Raw genomic sequence first — 17,602 nt, forward strand, 5'->3', positions numbered from 1 at the left:
AGCTGAACCATGTAAAACGCAAAGGCATGTGACAAAAAATTCATGGCTTTTAATCCTGGCAGAACAAGGCAAATGAAGGACAAAGATTTGAGTAGGTTTTACCACTCTCCTACTGGGGAGGAGAAGCCTGTTATGTGTAATGAAATCTTTCTCCCTTCCTCCTAATTGCATTATCTCTGTTTTTGTTCTTCAAGAAAGACTGGGAAGGAAGATAACTTTGTGAGTTAGTTGCACGGTGAGGAAATGAGGGTGCTTTCTGGTGCCTTGAAGTCCGGGCAGATGTTCAGAGGGGCTGGTAGGTGGATGGGCGCCTTCGCAAAATGCAGAAGGCAACAAGCACCAGGGTGAGGAGGCCAAGCAGGATCAAACCAATGATGAGAGGAAGGAAGGTGAACTGGTCACTGGGGCAAGAGAAACCTGGTAGAAAAAGATAGGGCAAGTGGGCATTGCAATGAGGGCAGCTGGGATTAAAGGGGAACCGAAATTAAGTAGACTGGTGAGAAGCTCATCATAATGACTTGGAGCAGCAAGTAAAAGGGGGAATCAGGCAGAATTTTGAAGAAGGGAGGAAAGCTGCCAATAGTCATGACAAACCCAGGAGAGGAAGGAAGTCTGGGGTTTAAGAAGGGAGGTTTGGGGATGGTGGTGCATGCATGTAATCCCAGAAACGGGGGGGGGGGGGGGGGGGGGCCTGAGACAGGAGAATCATGAGTACAAAGCCAGCCTCAGCAATGGCGAGATGCTAAGCAACTCAGTGAGATACAAAATAGGGCTGGATATGTGACACAGTGGTTGAGTACCCCTTAGTTCAATCCCCAGTACATACCCCCCCCAAAAAAGGGGGAGGGGAGATTGGGCCTGGGGAAGGAGCTTCCAGTTCATGGGGCATATTCTAGGAGGGAAGGAGTAGGTAGGTCTTACTTGGTCCAAAGACCTCTGTATGGGGCAGCTGAGCAGCCTGTAGTCTCAGGGAGAGCAGGTCAAGGTGAAGAGCTGGAGAAAGAATGATGCTTGCATTTCTGCAACTGAAGCTCCGCCCCAGGGGTGCTTGGAGATCTTGAAGGGATGAATTCTGAGCTGAGAATGTCCACTCTGAGGGGTTGAGGAAAGGTCAGGTCCAATCTACTTTCCCAACCATAACTTAGTCTTTTAGGAAGTAGAGGAAGGTTTACTTACGTGCTGCCTGAGGAAAGGACACATTGTACTCCACAGCCATATAATTCAGGTAGACTATGCTCTGGCTCTGCTGCAAGTCCTAGGAGGTGAACAGGAAGGCTCAGGACAGCAGAGGAAGGAGTGAGGCAAGGGGTTGGTAGGGATGGCACAATGGGAGGGTGAGAGAAGGATGAGGATGAACTCATAGAACCATACCTGCTTGAATCCAAAACTGAGCTGTCCATAGGGAAATGAGAGAAACAGGTGGGGATGGGCTCCCTCACAGCCCCCTTGGACCTTGGTTTTGTTGGGGTTCAGTACAGAGACACCCCAGGCCTGCGGAAGTTAGAGCAGAGAATCACAAGACTATATGACTCTACCATCTGTGGCTCCCCATCCCCTCTACTTTTCCTTCTTTTCTCTGAACTTGTCTCCTGCTACTTGGCCCTCTCCTCACTGTTTTAGCTTTACCTTTCCTCCACTATGAGTTGGGTACAGGACTCGAATCTGAATCCGGGCTTGGAGCCGGACGCAGGGCTGGGAACCATTAGTCCACGTGTAGTCTCCTATAGCTTCCTTGGAGCTTGGGCTAGGACTTGGAGAGGGTGGAGGTGGTCTTGGGTGAGGGGAGCTAGTGAGCCCAGGGCTGGTAGAAGTGCCATTGCTTGTTGTAGGATGAGTTGTGGCATTTCCAGGACTGGTGATGGTGGCAGGATTGTGAGTGGCAGTCGTGTGTCCAGGGCTGGTAGTACTGTTGCTTGTTGGATGAATTGTGGTATTTCCAGGACTGCTGGTGGTGGGTCCTTGAGTGGTTGTAGGGTTTGCTGTGCTTTCTGTAGCTGTAGGTGTCACCGTGAAGGACGGCAGCAGAGTGGCCGATTTTTTGTGAGGACAGTCATTCCCTGTTTCCTGGGCTTTCAGCAAAGAGACTAGTTCACAATTCAGGGGCAGGCTCCTTCCCAGGGACTCCTCCCTTCAGTTTCCCCGTTGTCCTTACCTGCTAGTAGCCCCAACAAAGCCAAGAAAAGTACAGCCAGCCTCATGGCAGAACTGCTTCACCCCAGGTCCAGCTAGGCTGTGCCAGCACCAGTTGTTTAACCCTATTTATTCCCTTTGCCTTTTCTTGGAAGAGGAGGAAATGAAAGTCCCTTACTTCCTGTAACTAAGCTGACCCCACCCCCAACCTGACTCAGGCACCTCAGCTCCAGACACCAATCTTAGTCATTAGTTTTCAAAATCAAGTTAGGGGATTATTGGCTCTTAGTCTAAGTAGGAGGTAACGGGGCAAAGTCAAAAGATGTCACGTGGGTAAAGATGGCGCTCTGGTATGTCTCAGGGATCATCTATTTGGAGTTAAGTGGTTACAGAAGGACTAACCTAGAAGTGGTGGGCCCCTCCCCAATATTTAAGCGGAAAGCAAAAACAGCTGGCTTTCACTCCCCTTTCCTCCAGTTACTTCCTCTTAGCTGGGGTCATGTGAGCCACTTGTGACAGTGTACCCAACCCATCATGTGTTAACACTATCATTTTCAGTTGAGGAAATAGCTATTATTTGGCAGCTCTTAATAGGAAGGCAGCATAGTATATCAAATAAGGTAAGCATGGTAGGAAAGGGGAGCTGCACCACACCCAACTTGCAGGTGGGAGAGGGAAGGGAAGAAATGAGAAGCCCAAACAGGCAGTTTCCAAGTCATTTTATTCAGAATTTTGTGTTTGTTTCCTGAATCAATAAATACTATACAAAACAATGTAAAAATGGCTACCATTTTCTCTCCCCTGCTCCTCCCACCTGGGGACAATCCCTTGGGCAACCTCACTTAGGGGTTCTCCTCAAAGATTTGGTCCAGTAAATGAGGTTGTGACATTATAACCCCTTGAATCATTTGGGATTCAAGTGGGGTGGGAGAGCCTCTGGGATTTGGAGGTGACTAGGTTAGGGGCATGGATTAGTGTTTTCTGGGAGGAGACGGCGCCTGGGGCAAGAGCCTACCCCAAAGAAAAGGGTGTCTAAAATGTTCACGGTTCCTTCTTTTGCCTCAAAAAGTGACATTTATTCAAAGAAAAAAAAAAAGAAAAAAAAATGACAAGATGTCCATCCCTTGGCTCCCTTCCCTCCCCCTTCCAGCTGCTCCTTAGCCCCCAGGATTGAACCCTGGCTGGAGCTAGGTAGCAGGACAGCCCCTCTCAGATGAGGTCAGCAACATTAAGGGGCATCTCTTCAATGGAGGTGTTGTAGAAGGTCTCGATGTCTCGGAGAGTCCTCTTGTCTTCTTCTGTCACCATGTTAATAGCCACACCCTTACGGCCAAATCGCCCACCTCGACCAATTCTGGGGAAAAAATAATAATGGGAATGAAAAATAGGCCAAGGAGCACCAAAAGCTTTTAAGCACAAAAAGGCTTAGAGGTCTAGTCTAAGGAGTTAGGACAAATAATCCCAGATCTACACTTACCTGTGGATGTAGTTTTCCCTGTTGGTGGGAAGGTCATAGTTGATGACTAAAGAAACTTGCTGCACATCAATGCCTCTGGCCTATGTCAAGAAAGATGGCAAATTCAGCCAGCGAATTAAGGATATGATCCATCCAGAGGTACTTAAATATGCATGTAGGCAGCCAAAGGAAGGCAAAGAAATCAAGTATCCTCTGTCTCCCACAGACCTCAGGCATGCCAGGTCTTCTTCCAAGTTGCTACTTTCCTGAGAGGCACTAGTTGGCCCCGTGGAGAGGGAATCACCTTGGATTCTCCCCTTTCAGGTCTCTGCATTTCTCTTTACTCACCAGTAAGTCAGTGGTAATCAATACTCTGCTAGAGCCAGACCGGAACTCCCTCATGATCACATCTCTTTCCTTTTGGTCCATGTCTCCATGCTAGAAATCATACAGAAGGTTCTACATAGCAGGTAGGTAGGTACATGGGTTTTGGGAAAATTAGTATGGCACTGACAACAGGGCTGTCAAGGGAAAAAAACCCACCATGGCAGAGACAGTAAAATCTCGGGCATGCATCTTCTCAGTGAGCCAATCAACCTTCCTTCGGGTGTTGATGAAGATCACTGCCTGGGTAATGGTCAGGGTTTCATACAAGTCACACAGTGTGTCCAGCTTCCACTCCTGTAGGTAGGGAGAGAAATCAGTCAGGGGCTATACCCAACAACTTGCTATCAGGTCCGCCTCCTGCACCGGGCCCCACCTCTCGTTCAACGTTGATGTAGAACTGGCGGATACCCTCCAGGGTCAACTCTTCCTTCTTGACAAGAATTCGAATGGGGTCCCTCATGAACTTCTTAGTCACCTCAAGTACATCAGAAGGCATTGTAGCTGACAACAAAACCACCTAATGAGGGGAAAAAAAAGTCAGGGCTAGGGATGGTGAGACCAGATTCTGGTATGGTTCCCCTGCCACATGACACTGGATTTTCTTTATGCCAACCACACTATAATTCTAGAAATAGGGGCTGGGGCTGTAGCCCAGTAGTAAAGCACTTGCCTTGGATGTGGGAGGCACTGGGTTCAATCCTCAGCACCACATAAAAAAAATACACAAATAAAATAAAGGTATGCTGTCCATTAAAAAAAAAATTCTAGAAATGACTAGGGTCTTTCTCACCTGGGTATTGCTGTTGAGCTTCTGGAATATGTCATAGATCTGGTCCTTGAATCCACGGCTTAACATTTCATCAGCTTCATCCAATACAAACATCTTAATGTATTTGGGAGCTAGAGTAGGAAAATACCAAAATACAATAATCAGAAAAATACAAAATACACTTGATTTTCTTGATAAAATAGGGAAGTAGCAGGCAGTCTGCTCTCAGAATACAAGGACTGATCCTTTGCCTGGGACCTCCCTGGAAGCCAGATAGCAGCAGCCCTAGGAAGTAGAACACTACCTGGGCTAAGATGACAGGGAAGCCAGGCTCAGATGACACGCATGGGGTTCATCATAGAGCAACTCATTTAAAAGAAGCAGTAGCATCCTTAGAAATAAGACTTGGCTTAAGGGGAAAGCATGCAGAAAAAGGAAGGAACCAGGGGACAGGAACATAGTACTCACACAGGTATCTCCGGTTGAGCATATCAAACACGCGGCCAGGGGTACCCACAATGATATGAGGAGCTTCCATCTGCAACTTTTGCACCTCAGCACGCACATTGGTGCCCCCAATGCATGCATGACAGGAGGCACCCATGTAATCTCCTAATGCCATGACCACCTTTTGTATCTGAACCAGAGAAAGACAGACACTTACATATTAGCTCTAATTGTGCCAGCCACCCCCCATTTTTCATGAGTTCGTCTTCATTTCTTCCCAACAACTATTAAATTTAATTTTGGGGTGAGAAACAGTTGTTAACCCTCTAAGATCACACTGCTCAATATTATAGAAACAATATTTGAACAGTTTCCTGAGTATACACTGATTCATAACAAAGCATGATTAAGTTTTTAAAGCTGGATGGTTATGACCCTTAACTTTCTTAACTCACAACCCATTGAATCCATCAACAGCCAGCTTTATGAACCACATGACTTCATGATACACTTCTATGGTCTATTGCTAGAAAACCTAAACTAGGTGACATGTTCATTCTTAAGGAAAAAAAAAAACCTAACACCAAACATAAAAAAAAAATTCCCAAACATAAGGGCCTTAGAATTTATTTCTACTCTTATCGTATAATTAAAACCAGAGCCTCATGCATGCTAGGGAAGTGCTCTATCACTGAGACACATTACCAGCTCTTTTTATATTGAGACAAAGTGTTGCCAAGTTGCCCAAGCTGGCTTTGACCTTGCAATCATGCCTTGACTTTCTGAGTAGATGGGATTATAGGTTATGTGCCAGCATCTACTAATTTCTTGTCTACTTTATTTGTCCTCATAAGTTCACAGCAAAATAATCACTACATCTGCCAAAGAACATTTCAGAATTTACTCCTCGCACTCCAAGAAAACAGTCCAATTTAGGATCTTATGTGCCCTAGGCATGAAACAGCTCTGGCCACAACACAGGCATCAAGCTAGGATGAACAAAGGACTATCTTCTACTCTGCCCCTGACTGATATAAGAGTAACACCACTAGTGAGGTGTCTCTTTGCCCATTGCCAGGGGGTTTGTTCATAAAATAGGCAAACTTGCCCAGCTAGCTAAGCCCCACCCAGCATCCTTTCTATCTGACTCAGGAAATGGGCGGAGAAGTGGTGGTGTTTGTGTTGGAGGAAGAAACAACTTATAATTAATCCAACAAATCCTGAGAACTAGAAGCCATCAATCCATTTTCCCTACCCCAGAGCATGGGTCAGAGAATACAGAGTTTTGGATTATATTTGCCATCTCTAAACCAGTCCTCCAGAGAGGGCAGGGAAGCCAAAGCCACACTTACCTGCTGAGCCAATTCTCGAGTGGGTGCCAGTACCAAGGCTTGGGTGGCCTTTAGATCTAATTCAATCTGCTGGAGAATTGATATGGCAAATGTAGCTGTTTTCCCAGTCCCAGATTGGGCCTGAGCAATCACATCATAACCTGAATAGACAAACCAGAATTAGATGTGTCAGAAGGCATACAATTTTGGCACATTTAAGACTACCAAGCCCCAGCTTCATGAGGTAAGCAACCAATAGTTAACAAACCAAAAATTAAGTGTTTTACCAACTTTACTTCTCAAAAACCAGAAGACAAGGTCAAGGTACTAGTTAATTCAGGATTAAACCATACAAAACTAGACTATGGCTATAAAAACAATCACAACGCAACTGTATGAAAGAAAACGCAGCAGTTCATGTGCCCTAGGCATGAAACAGGAAATGGGCAGGGACCAAAAGTAAAGGTGGGATCAATAAGGGATCATTTTGCTCCATCTAATGAGATGATCACCACCAACTAGACTGATGCCATTCTACCCAGGTCAGGAGCAATCCAATCTATTCTGGGATTCAGAGATCTCACCCTTGATACAAGGAAGAATGGCTCGCTGCTGGATGGCAGAGGGCTTCTCAAAACCATAGGCGTAGATGCCACGGAGGAGGGACTCGGAGAGATTCATGTCATCAAAGCTGTCAACAATCTCATTCCAGTTACTCTGCAGAATGCAAAGAAATAAAAACTTAAAATAGTGAAATAGGTGAGTTTGGAACAAATAGAATCTGGCATCAGCACCTAGACAACTCCCTCTCCCTCTAAGAAAGCCAGCTGGTTCTAGATAACTGAGAAATCACTAAAAAGCCAATTGACATAACATCACAACTGCAATAATAAGGCTTGTGGAGAATTCAAAAGACACGTTTTATAATCATCCCCAGAAATGTTAAGTTTCCCTGCAAAGCCTATAAAGGAGTTTTAACTCTACCTTAGAGTGGGGCTTTGCTATTTGTAAGCTAATAAACTTAGATAAATCCCAAGTTCTGGTCTAACTGAAGCCCAAGTCCCTACTGTACTACCAGAAACTAGAGCAAACTGAAGTGGCACTGCCTGATGAGTAGAAGCAGCAGGTTGGTAGTCTCACCTCGATGACACCTTCGGGCTCCATTCCATCGGGGCCATTGTCTCTGGATCTGTTGATTTAAGGTATGAGTTTTGTCCCCTGCCTGACTGAAGCACTTCAGCAAGCAGCCATGCATGATGCCATCAGCTTTCATTCCAACTCCCACCGGTTCAAGACAATTAAAAATAAAAAACGGACTCGGGCCTTTACCCCAGCCCGGCCACCAACATAATGGGCTAATCCTCCTTTAAGACCCAGAGAGTGGAAGAAGGCTCGTCGCGCTTGCCGTGCCCGGATGTATTCCCTGCCATCCGGCCCACGTGTCCCGGGCCTGGCCGCTCAAAGCCCAAGCGCGTGCACCTCCCTCAGCACCTCCAGCGCGCCGGAAGTCCCGCCCTTCACCTCCTGGATCCGAGGGTAGGACATCCCCTTCTCCCCCACGTCACTCCGCCCGCGCCCTCCCCCACTCCCTCCAGCCGATGCCCCCCCCTCGCAATGCCCGGATGTGGGAGGCCGCGGGCGGTGGCGGCCTCGCGCACAATGAGCCCCAGCCGAGCTAGCAAAGGGGGAGATTGCACAACACTTACAAGCGAAGCAAACTGGGGGAGGGGAACCCCTCAGGCCGCCATGTGCTCGCTCCCTCGACCACCCAGCGGCGTCTCCACCCCCCATGGAACAATCCACATCCCGCCCGCCCCCGTCGCGAAATGGCGTCGCCCTCCCATACCTCAGGCCGCTCACCCCCGAAGGAAAGTGGACCTGCCCATCCGCAGTTTGCCAAATGCCCGGCTTGTGCGGCAAAATGGACCCGCCCGCCCGGCGCCGGGTGGGCTCCTGGTGCCTCACGCGGCCGCTCCTCGGGGTTAGGCTCAGTCCTGGCCGTCAAGAAAACCAGCACACTGAACGGCCGGTTTCTTCTTCCCCGACCCACATTTCAGCCGCGACAGAGCGACTGTCTGAGGACCCAGGCACCCCCGCCTCTAGCGAGTGGTACCGTCAGAATCCTCCGGAACCCCCGCGCACGAACCCTCCCCTGGCACAGTGAGGCAACCGGACCGGCCGGATCCGGGCCACGTAGTCGCGGTCGCCTCTGCCTCTTTCCCACGCTAGGTCGCGACCTCGTCTCGCCACTCAGCTACAGGGCTTCCCGCACGGCATCGCCTCGGATCGAGGACTCGTAATAAGCCTCACTCGCTCGGCCCTAGCCGGGTTCTCTTTCCCTCTGCCTCGGGCCTGATGGCAGCGTCGACCATGGATCTGCCCTCTTGCCCCCCGGATCAGTCCTCCCGGCTTGGTTTTCCCCGCAACCCTAGTGGGCCTGGGGCGGTGGGCCTCTCAGCTTCCCCCCGGCGGGGCCCTCGGAAGGGAAAGGAAGGGTAAGTAGCCACAACTCTTGCAAATGCTTTTCTTACCGGGAATCCTGACTCGCAGACATGATCCTTAGAAACTAGGGCGGAGTGCCCGCCTATCGACAACTTATAGAGCGCCCGACCCCGCCCCAGCCATCGCATTGGCTTGGCCGCCTCGGCCCCGCCTGCCAGCGCTCTGCAACCCGGCGTGACGTTAGCTCGTAGGCGCTACGGCTCGAAGCCACCATTGGGTAGCTTCGGCGCCTATCAAGGTGAAGGCCCGCCCCGCAGTCTCATTGGCTAATGGGTCCGCTTTTCTCGCCGGCACGGAAGTGACATAGAGTAGTCAGGCCTCGAGGCCTGGCAGCCATCTTGGGACCCTGCACCCTTACACGTGCGGAGGTAATCGTGCCTTAGTCATGTGGTTCAGGAGGTCCTATCGCGCAAGGGGGGCGAGGTCTCAGCCTCAAGGGACTTCCGGACTCCCAGGACTGCCACTTCCTTTTACCTGTGCTCCCGGTTTCCACAGGACTCAAGTTTTGTTTTCCCTGGCAGCAAGGATAGATCCGACACCGCCCAGGAGTGTTCTAAGTAATGGGGATGACAGAATCAGAAACGATCCTAGGACTTGTGAGGATTCCCCTGGCTGGAGGGAGGACGAGGGTTGGAACTATTTCTGGGCTTAAAGGCATGTGGGGTAGCTGTCATAAATCCTATCCAGCCTGCTCCCCAATCCCTTTGGCGTCCTCTTCCCCAGCTTCTCAGGCTCCCCCGTTTTTTGCGGCTTACCTACTTTACCTTCTTTCTGCCCTCTGCACTCTGGTTGGGGGATTTGTTTGAGTGATGAAGATTGGGTGTTGGCACTGACTGAATCAGGTATGGAGACCTGGCTCCTGCAGTCTAAAGATCCCAAAAGGAATAGCTAACTGCACAGGTTGTAAGGAGTCCTGAGAGAGCATATCCTCTAGTTTGAGGCCCCTTAAGGAAGACCACCACTTATGTATCTCCAAAGGATCCTTTATTGACCAGAGCAGGACCGTGGCATTTATATATATATATAAAAAAAGTTTTGAAGATCTGGCAGGCAGTAATCCCTTTGCCCGCCCACCACCCCCACACTGATTTCCTGCCCCCTTGGCATAGAAGGGGGAATGACTGCTCCACCCAAGCCACAAGGCAACACTCCCCTGCAGAGAGGGAGAAAAGGACTTTCCCCATGGCCACCCCCTGCCCATCAGAAATCAACAAGTATTCTCTCAAAAGAAAAAAAAATACAGAAATCAATTAAAACATTTAAATATGAAAAAACCAAAGGGAATTGGATGGGGAGAGGCAGGAAAGGAAAGGAACTGGAGTATCTTGGGGAGGGTCTCCCAGGTCCCTCTGCCCATTAACAGGCCCAGGGCCTGGGGTTCGAGGCTCACACAGTGAGTTTGCAGTGACACAGCTCCTTGTAGATCTGCCGACGAAGTTTGGGCATGTCCTGCTGAGTGAAGCTGAATGGCTGAGACAGGGCCAGGTGCTTGCAGTACTGGGTGTTAACAAAGCAGGCCATGAGAACCATCTACTGGGCATCCCTCCCAAGTCAGAACCTGTGCTACATATTTCATGAGAGACTATACTCATTTCACATAAGAGGGAGCCACACTCCCATGGTCTAGAGTTCAAAATCAGCCTGGCTCAGATGTTACTGTTCTTTGTACATAATATACCTAGCCTTTAAATGGAATAAAACATTGAATCAGGAGCTGAGGAGGCAGCTGTACCAGGGCCTCAAGCAGCCCACTTCTACTGTGGGATAGAGGGGACCAAAAAAATCAGGGTTTCTGTGTTCTAACAAATAAGGCTATTCCCTGCTCTACAGCTGGCTGTGAGCCAAATGAGACAACAGCCTCCCAAAATTTAACCCAAATGACTTCAGAACTGGAAGAGAAGGAGGCCCCATCATCTGCTTACCTGTAACACAAAGGCGCCACAGTCACTGTCATTGTTCTGCCTGGCTACATTCTAGAAAATAAAAGGTAGACCTATTCACCTAGAGACTCCCAGGGGTATGACTTCAATTTCTGCCTCCTACCATTACCCTCATCATCACCCCATACCCCTCCCCATGGAAACTCACCATTTTGAAGTAACCTTTCCAGCCCTGGTGGAAATCCAGTCGGTCTTTCTTCACCGCCTCTGCCTGTAGATACTTGGCAATATGCTATGTGGGTAGGAAAAAAGAATAGTGATGTCTCACACTTCCTAACTTAACCCAAGGTATGACAGTGGCAAATACCATGCCCAGGTTGCTCCTCAGAAACCCAAAGCCCACCATTTTTCCAGGAAAGCCTTGCCACTGGTTCTCCCTACATTTTTCCCGCATTCCTCCTACCCCTTTCAAACCTTAGGGCAGCGGCGGTTTAGGGTACGCTGTGAGTCGAAATAGGTGATGGTGCGCTGCCTCACATCAACAGAGATGAGGGACCAATGCACTTCCAGGTGGATGGGGATTAGCAGTAGCTCCTTATTGAAGATGTCCACCTGAGAGAGAGCAGCTGAGGTCAGGTAGAACACAAAAGGGTCCTGGTAATTGCCACAAGGGTTCTAAAGGGACATAAGGACGACAAGTGAGAGAACACTTGCATTTTGAGGCAAGGCTTAACATCTGGACATTAGATTGTTTAGGTAAGAGAGGAAACCAGAAAAAAGGAGGTAAGGGCATGCATAGGACCCTGGGTTTGATCCCTAGCACTGGGGGGGGGGGGGGGAGTCTAATGTTATGATATGTGCCACTACATAGTCCCAAAACATTGGGTCCCAAATACTAGAAAGGCAGTGGAATCTCTTGAACTGGGAAATTCAAGCCCAGCCTGAGTGACATAATGAGACCCCATCTCAAAATAAATAGGTAAGTATATAAAATAAAAATAAAATGCTGTAGAAATTTCCTCGCCTGTCAACTGTAGGGCAGAGAAACCCATGAAGAAGAAAAATCTCAATTTCCTTCTCTTCCAATTTTCCCAGTTCACTTAGGCCAAGAATCTAGGAATTATCCTCCATTCCTCTATCTTCTTCATTTCCCCCATCTGACCTGTCATAAAATTCTACTGGTTATACCTGTGAAACTTATTCTAGATGAAATTACTCCCACAGTCTCCCCAACCAACCCCACCTCCACTTTTAGCACTCCCATCTAGCAACTTCTCCTGGACTACTGTGCTTCTCTCCTAGCTAGTCTGCCAGTTTCCACTTTTGCTCCCGTTTAATCTGTTACTAAAACCAGCCTGCTTAACTCCAATGGCTTCATGGTACATGTAATGTACCTCATTAACCTATCCTACGTGCCTTACATGATCTCTCTGACCCAATTTTTCTTTTTCTTTTTTTAAAGAGAGAGTGAGAGAGGAGAGAGAGTGAGAGAGAATTTTTAATATTTATTTTTTAGTTCTCTGCGGACACAGCATCTTTGTTGGTATGTGGTGCTGAGGATCGAACCCGGGCCACAAGCATGCCAGGCGAGCGCGCTACCGCTCGAGCCACATCCCCACCCCCCCAATTTTTCTATCATTCTCCCTTTGTTCACTCTGCTCCAGTCAAATAGGCTACCCACACAGGCCCTGCGTTCCTCAACCATGTTCTGTTTCTCTTTGGGACTCATTTATATAAATGAAATAAAAGTTTTCCTCATTTAATACTGCATCCTTGGTGCCTATAACAGTTCCTGCCTCACGTAAGTATTTAATATTTGTAAGACTGAATGAACTTGGGAAAGGGCTCATAGAAAACCACTCTAATTTTTCAGAAGCAAAGCATTGTATAAGTAGTTATCAATTAATAACTTACATTTTTGGTCCACCTTTTCACCCCATCATAACCCTTGGTACGAAGTTTATCATAGAAGAAACTGTTGAAGAAATGCACCTGTGCCAATGACACAATAGAGTTGGGTGAAATTAAAAGACCTGCGCCTACCACCAAGTCTCCCCTCCCTTCTTCTAGTCCACTCCATTTCATATGGCTCTAAAGATTGGTTCGAACAACCCCCACTTCAAATCCCTAAGAGTGAAAAAATGTTTTGTTTTGTTTTTTAAAATAGGTTCCCATCCCAATTCTTTTTGAGTTAGCCATAAGGAAAAACATTAAAGGCTGGCAGAAAGGAAAAGAATTGGTAAGTCCAGAACCAAGATTAGAGATTTGAAATGGATAACTTCTACCACTTTTTCCCCAGAAAACAGAAACCCTCTTTATATAAAATGGAAGAGATGAACTGAAAACTGCTTAGAATTGCCACTGTTCTGGGGACTAAACTATGTGGTTGGACCTACCTTTTCAGGAACTGTGTCCATGACCAGGTCTCCATACATGTTCATCACCTGGGAAGAAGATGAGAGGCAACTTGCCATGGAGGGTGTGGCTTCCCCATGCAGAGGGCCTCAGACACCCTTCTCCCAGAATCTCCACTCAGGCTGCCTCTCCACCACCTCTCACCTGGTCATTGAGCCAGTTCTGTCCATACAAGGTCCCCAAGTCATCCATGGTCAGCACATGCCGCTTATAGGATACTCGGAAGCCTCTCACCATGGCATTGCCTGGCATACGCTGGTATGACTGGATCAGCTGCAGTACCAGGCCCTTTCTGAGTAGGCCAAAGGTGGAATCACACAAGAGATGATGGAGCTGGGGCATACAGAAATACCTACTACTGCCTAGAATAAGAACCTAAAATGACTTTCTTTTTCTTGATCATGGATCCTTTGGAGGACCTGAAAGGGCCCATTCCCGAGAAAGAGATATATGAAATACATAATATTTCAGGGTCCCAGGTGAAAACCCTCCCAGTTGGCTTATAGGGACTTGACACCTTGCCTGCAGATTCCTCCCCTTCAGCTCTAGTTTCTTCCTCCCCAAGTACATACCTATGGGAGATAAAACAACAAGCATTCTATTCCTAACCCCTAGGTCCCAGCACTCCTTTAAAGAGAATCAGTCCCTCAAGCCTTACCTGGAAGGCGTGGAGAACTCCTGCTGGAAAATGTCCTCTAACTTCTCTACTACCTCATCAGTGCTGAGTGGGATGAGGCTGCCATAAGTTTGAAGGAATTCATCCAAGATGCCTGGATAGAGGAGAGAGAGGGAAGTGAGACTTTGCTCTAGGAGTTGACCAAGGGAAGGAGGCTAGGTCCACTAGAGCTTACTCTGGACACAGGTCACATGCTCCTCCCGCAAGGGACTATGTTGGCCAGCTTTCTCCCCGGGCCGCTCTGCTTCTTCCCCAGTGCTTAAATCAGGACCCTGAAAGAGCTCCTGAGCCACATGGTCCCCGATGCTGCACACATTGCTGATGAGGATGCTGGCATCAGGGGGTGCCAGGCTGCGCTCCCCTTCTGACCCAGGTGGTCCCCCAAAGCCATTAGGCAAAGTACACGAGAGGAGGCCTATAAGGCAAGGGAAATAGGATGGGGATGAGAAATTAGCCCAGCTGAAAGAATAATGGGAAGATTAATGCACACAAATATAATTCCACAAAAAGGATGAATCAAAGCAGAATTTACCAATATAAGCCTCAAGGTAAGGAGACACCCCCCGCCCCCGCCAAAAATAAAGCATAAAATAAGGATGTCCAAGAGGTTCTAATGAGAGAGAAAGCAGGAGTTCCTATTCGCAGATAGGAGGAAATCAAGAAAAGACTGGAATCAGAAATATAAATTTCAGGAATATGTTACTACTCTACACTTCGAATGTAGCCTACTGCCCAACCTATGATAATGGCTCAACAAATACTTGAGTTCTTAATAAAAGATGTTAAATTGTTTGGCTGGAGTTCTCTGGAGGTGAAGTATTCTGAGGAAGAATGTTACAAACAGAGATTATGTACTCCACTACCAGGAGGGGGTCCCATTCTACCACTATGTAAACAGTGTCCTCTGGAGATGTACATGCTGGAGTTCTGATTTGAAGTGGATAAGTTTCCTAAACCATAGCTTCCTTTCTCATCTGTACTTAAGACCACAGGACTCCAACTTAGGGGTTCTATTTCCCAGCATAGTCAGTTAGTCTTATTTCCTGCTTAAAGTGAGGTTTTTTTTTTTTTTGTTTTGTTTTTTTTTAAATATTTTTTAGTTCTCGGCAGACACAACATCTTTGTTTGTATGTGGTGCTGAGGATCGAACCCGGGCCGCACGCATGCCAGGCGAGCGCGCTACCGCTTGAGCCACATCCCCAGCCCTTAAAGTGAGGTTTAATGAAGATGTTTCTCAGCTATTTCAGATCCCTCACTCTGCTTTCCTTAGGCTTGATTCTCACCACAGCAAGTGTCTCCTGGTGCTCCAGCTGCTAGCCCTCCCCACTTCACCCCACCTCTTTCCCACCTTACCCGAGTCAGGGTCCAGAGGAGACTTTGGAGTCCACCTTAGTCCATCTTCCTCCATGGGGAGCCCAGAGGGCACTGGTGGAGACCCTCTTACCCCATCCTCAGCCATGAGAGCACCTAGCAGACCCAGCCGGGGCGGGGGTGGCCCCCGGGGGGAGTCAAAACGACAGCAGGGGGATGGCACCTGTGGCGTTGCACCCCCTTCCTGGGGTGAGAGATGGTTCTTGGGGTGTGTGAGGCTCCGCCGACGACCCCGGTGGCGCCCCCAAAGCTTCCAGTGGAATGTCAGCGAGGTGCTTTTTGAGTAGAGCAGCATCTGGAAGGCTCTCATGGCTCGGCGGCGGCGCTGTGAGCAGGTTTTTCGATGAGTGGGGCGGGGAGGACGAGGCCTTTGGGAGGCTCCTAGTTGACCCCATCTGGTGGGCAGCCTCCAAGCTGCCACTTCCTCTTCTTCATCTTCATCTTCTTCCTCCTCCTCTTCTTCCTCTTCACTAGCTGAAGCATCAAAAGAAGGCCGAGGGACAGGTAGGCGTCTGGCTGGCACTGTGGTCCCTGACCCAGGATCTGGCCCAAACCCTCCACCAGACTTGAGAGGGGGTTTAGGTGGTGGGGGCCAACGAAGACGCTCCCTCCTAGGGCTCGAATAAGCTGTGCCAGGTCTGGGAGGCTCAGGCCCCCAAGACCCGGTCCCTTGTATAGTCTCTTTCATGTTTCAGTACCCTGTAAAACAAAGGTTAGAGTATCAGAATCCAAACATCCTGCCCTTGATTCTTCTTCCTCAGCAAGCCCTTGGGATTCACATGCAAATAAATAGAGAAAAAATGTAAAACTCATATCTTTAGCGCTTCCTAGTTAATGTGGTCCACAAAAAAGGCCTTTAGAGTCTGAGCCATTATCTCTCCCTTACTCAGATGGAGGCAAGGGAAAATGGCTAAGCAGCACGCCTAAGTGATCTTATTTCTCAGGTCTCTGGGTGAAACCCAGTATTTCCAGGCTCCACTCTCCATTTTAACATAAACAGGTGTTCTTTGAGAGCCTAATAAAGGTGAGCTTGCTAGTGGAGATGGCCCAATATAAAATCCCTGACATGGTGCAGAGGATCTGGAGAGAATACAACTTTCACAGGTGAACTGTCCAGACTGGGAATTAATGCGGCGCAGTGGGGTGAGCACTCTAAGGTCATCACAGGTGGGAATGGAGGCGCTAGGTATATGGCTCAGAGGTCAGAATCTGATGAAAGGGAAACAATTTTGAAGGAAACTAAAAGAAAACCGAATCGGTGTTTACGGTACCGAATCAAGGTACTGGGACAGAACTGAGCCACGTGAGCCAGGTCAGCCCAGCCCCCTCTCCTACCCCATCCCCGGGGACCAAAATGCGTCCCAGCACCGTAAGACTGGACAGCTAGGCTCACAGGGGCTGAAGACGCCCCGTCGAGGGCCTCTTGGCCCCTGTTCGGTAGGAGCGAGGCTCAGCAATGGGACGCCAAGGCAGGGCGGGGGGAGGGGAAGAGGCGTCCTCACCGGAGCGGGGAAGCCGGGCGGACGGGCCCGAGGGCGGGCGTCTCCGCCTCAGGCTTCCCGGCTCATCTTTCCGGCGCCGGCGGCGGCCCCGCCACTCCTGCTGTCCTTAGGCGCAGCCGTCTCAATTCAGGATTACAGGGTTTCTGGGCCGCGCACCGCGCGACCCCGCCGCGACCGCCTCTTGCTCGGCTTCAGCCTCTACCTCCTTCACCACCACCACCACCACAACCACCACCTCCTCCCCCCCTCTCCTCCTCCTTCCCCTCCCGCGAGCCCCAGGCCCACCGGCGCTGGCGGCGCACAATTAGTACGTCACACCCGGCGAACGGCGCCGGCGCGGCCACCACGCGCCCAGTCCCGCCTCCACGCGCCCAGTCCCGCCTACCGGAGAACGTAGACGCCACGGGAGCGTCCCGCCTCCGAGCTCTACGCCAGGCTGCGCCTGCGCACACCTCCCTACCTGGCCGCGCGTGCCGGCCCCACAGCTCCGCTGTTTGCGCCTGCGTGTTGTGTCTCGATTCACGCCCTTTTGCGTTCGGTGCTCGTGGGCCTCAGCCTGGGGGACCCTAGACCCTTGTCCAGTGGGGCGCGTCAGGGCAGAGGCAGCAGGGAAGGGAGGTCCTGACACAGGGAGCGTCTTGAGGCGAAATACTAGGGGACTTAATTCTTTTATTTTACTTTAGCGATTGTCGAGCAAAAAGAGCTCAAAAGAATGAGGTGAACACCAGCCAGTGCG

At 49.4% G+C, this 17,602-nt stretch overlaps 3 protein-coding genes and 4 non-coding genes across 7 annotated transcripts; all 7 read right to left on the bottom strand.

Annotated features, from left to right (window-relative positions):
- Positions 1–52: 52 nt before the first annotated feature.
- Positions 53–2,471, bottom strand: Cd68 (CD68 molecule). The gene is made up of 6 exons (XM_026390567.2): positions 2,153–2,471; positions 1,627–2,069; positions 1,372–1,491; positions 1,177–1,255; positions 922–1,092; positions 53–417 (listed from the first exon to the last, which is right to left on the bottom strand). The coding sequence occupies exons 1-6, from the start codon at positions 2,196–2,198 to the stop codon at positions 284–286; spliced, it is 993 nt and encodes a 330-aa protein (XP_026246352.1). The 5' UTR covers positions 2,199–2,471; the 3' UTR covers positions 53–283.
- Positions 2,472–2,834: 363 nt separating this feature from the next.
- Eif4a1 (eukaryotic translation initiation factor 4A1) lies at positions 2,835–9,109 on the bottom strand. The gene is made up of 11 exons (XM_026390489.2): positions 9,052–9,109; positions 7,661–7,709; positions 7,105–7,237; positions 6,542–6,681; positions 5,211–5,379; positions 4,764–4,873; positions 4,347–4,490; positions 4,130–4,267; positions 3,935–4,024; positions 3,608–3,687; positions 2,835–3,484 (listed from the first exon to the last, which is right to left on the bottom strand). Exons 1-11 carry the CDS (start codon positions 9,072–9,074, stop codon positions 3,340–3,342), a joined length of 1,221 nt encoding a protein of 406 aa, XP_026246274.2. The 5' UTR covers positions 9,075–9,109; the 3' UTR covers positions 2,835–3,339.
- On the bottom strand, positions 3,758–3,897 carry LOC113184077 (small nucleolar RNA SNORA67). Its single transcript, XR_003300945.1, has one exon. It is a non-coding gene; the product is annotated as a small nucleolar RNA SNORA67 (small nucleolar RNA).
- LOC113184074 (small nucleolar RNA SNORD10) lies at positions 4,964–5,106 on the bottom strand. The gene has a single exon (XR_003300942.1). It is a non-coding gene; the product is annotated as a small nucleolar RNA SNORD10 (small nucleolar RNA).
- LOC113184070 (small nucleolar RNA SNORA48) lies at positions 6,130–6,272 on the bottom strand. The gene has a single exon (XR_003300939.1). It is a non-coding gene; the product is annotated as a small nucleolar RNA SNORA48 (small nucleolar RNA).
- On the bottom strand, positions 6,936–7,072 carry LOC113184071 (small nucleolar RNA SNORA48). Its single transcript, XR_003300940.1, has one exon. It is a non-coding gene; the product is annotated as a small nucleolar RNA SNORA48 (small nucleolar RNA).
- A 903-nt stretch (positions 9,110–10,012) lies between the features above and the next one.
- On the bottom strand, positions 10,013–17,116 carry Senp3 (SUMO specific peptidase 3). Its single transcript, XM_026390487.2, has 11 exons — positions 16,867–17,116; positions 15,347–16,063; positions 14,169–14,408; positions 13,976–14,087; positions 13,462–13,609; positions 13,299–13,346; positions 12,817–12,894; positions 11,377–11,514; positions 11,111–11,194; positions 10,945–10,995; positions 10,013–10,519 (listed from the first exon to the last, which is right to left on the bottom strand). Exons 2-11 carry the CDS (start codon positions 16,050–16,052, stop codon positions 10,409–10,411), a joined length of 1,716 nt encoding a protein of 571 aa, XP_026246272.1. The 5' UTR covers positions 16,053–16,063; positions 16,867–17,116; the 3' UTR covers positions 10,013–10,408.
- Between the last annotated feature and the right edge of the window lie 486 nt (positions 17,117–17,602).

The sequence above is a fragment of the Urocitellus parryii genome, chromosome 7, assembly GCF_045843805.1.
Source record: "Urocitellus parryii isolate mUroPar1 chromosome 7, mUroPar1.hap1, whole genome shotgun sequence".
NCBI lineage: Eukaryota > Metazoa > Chordata > Mammalia > Rodentia > Sciuridae > Urocitellus > Urocitellus parryii.

Bases quoted from the DNA above. Each gene is read 5' to 3' on its own strand.
- Cd68 (XM_026390567.2), bottom strand. From the start codon at position 2,198: ATGAGGCTGGCTGTACTTTTCTTGGCTTTGTTGGGGCTACTAGCAG. The intron at 2,070-2,152 runs GTAAGGACAACG...CTTTGCTGAAAG, and splicing joins TTTGTTGGGGCTACTAGCAG to CCCAGGAAACAGGGAATGAC. The intron at 418-921 runs GTAAGACCTACC...TTTTTCTACCAG, and splicing joins TACAGAGGTCTTTGGACCAA to GTTTCTCTTGCCCCAGTGAC.
- Eif4a1 (XM_026390489.2), bottom strand. From the start codon at position 9,074: ATGTCTGCGAGTCAGGATTCCCG. The intron at 5,380-6,541 runs GTAAGTGTGGCT...TCTCTGGTTCAG, and splicing joins CTCGAGAATTGGCTCAGCAG to ATACAAAAGGTGGTCATGGC. The intron at 3,688-3,934 runs GTGAGTAAAGAG...TTCTTGACATAG, and splicing joins TGATTACCACTGACTTACTG to GCCAGAGGCATTGATGTGCA.
- Senp3 (XM_026390487.2), bottom strand. From the start codon at position 16,052: ATGAAAGAGACTATACAAGGGACCGGGTCTTGGGGGCCTGAGCCTCCC. The intron at 13,610-13,975 runs GTAAGGCTTGAG...TGGCCTACTCAG, and splicing joins GAGTTCTCCACGCCTTCCAG to AAAGGGCCTGGTACTGCAGC. The intron at 10,996-11,110 runs GTGAGTTTCCAT...TTTATTTTCTAG, and splicing joins GGAAAGGTTACTTCAAAATG to AATGTAGCCAGGCAGAACAA.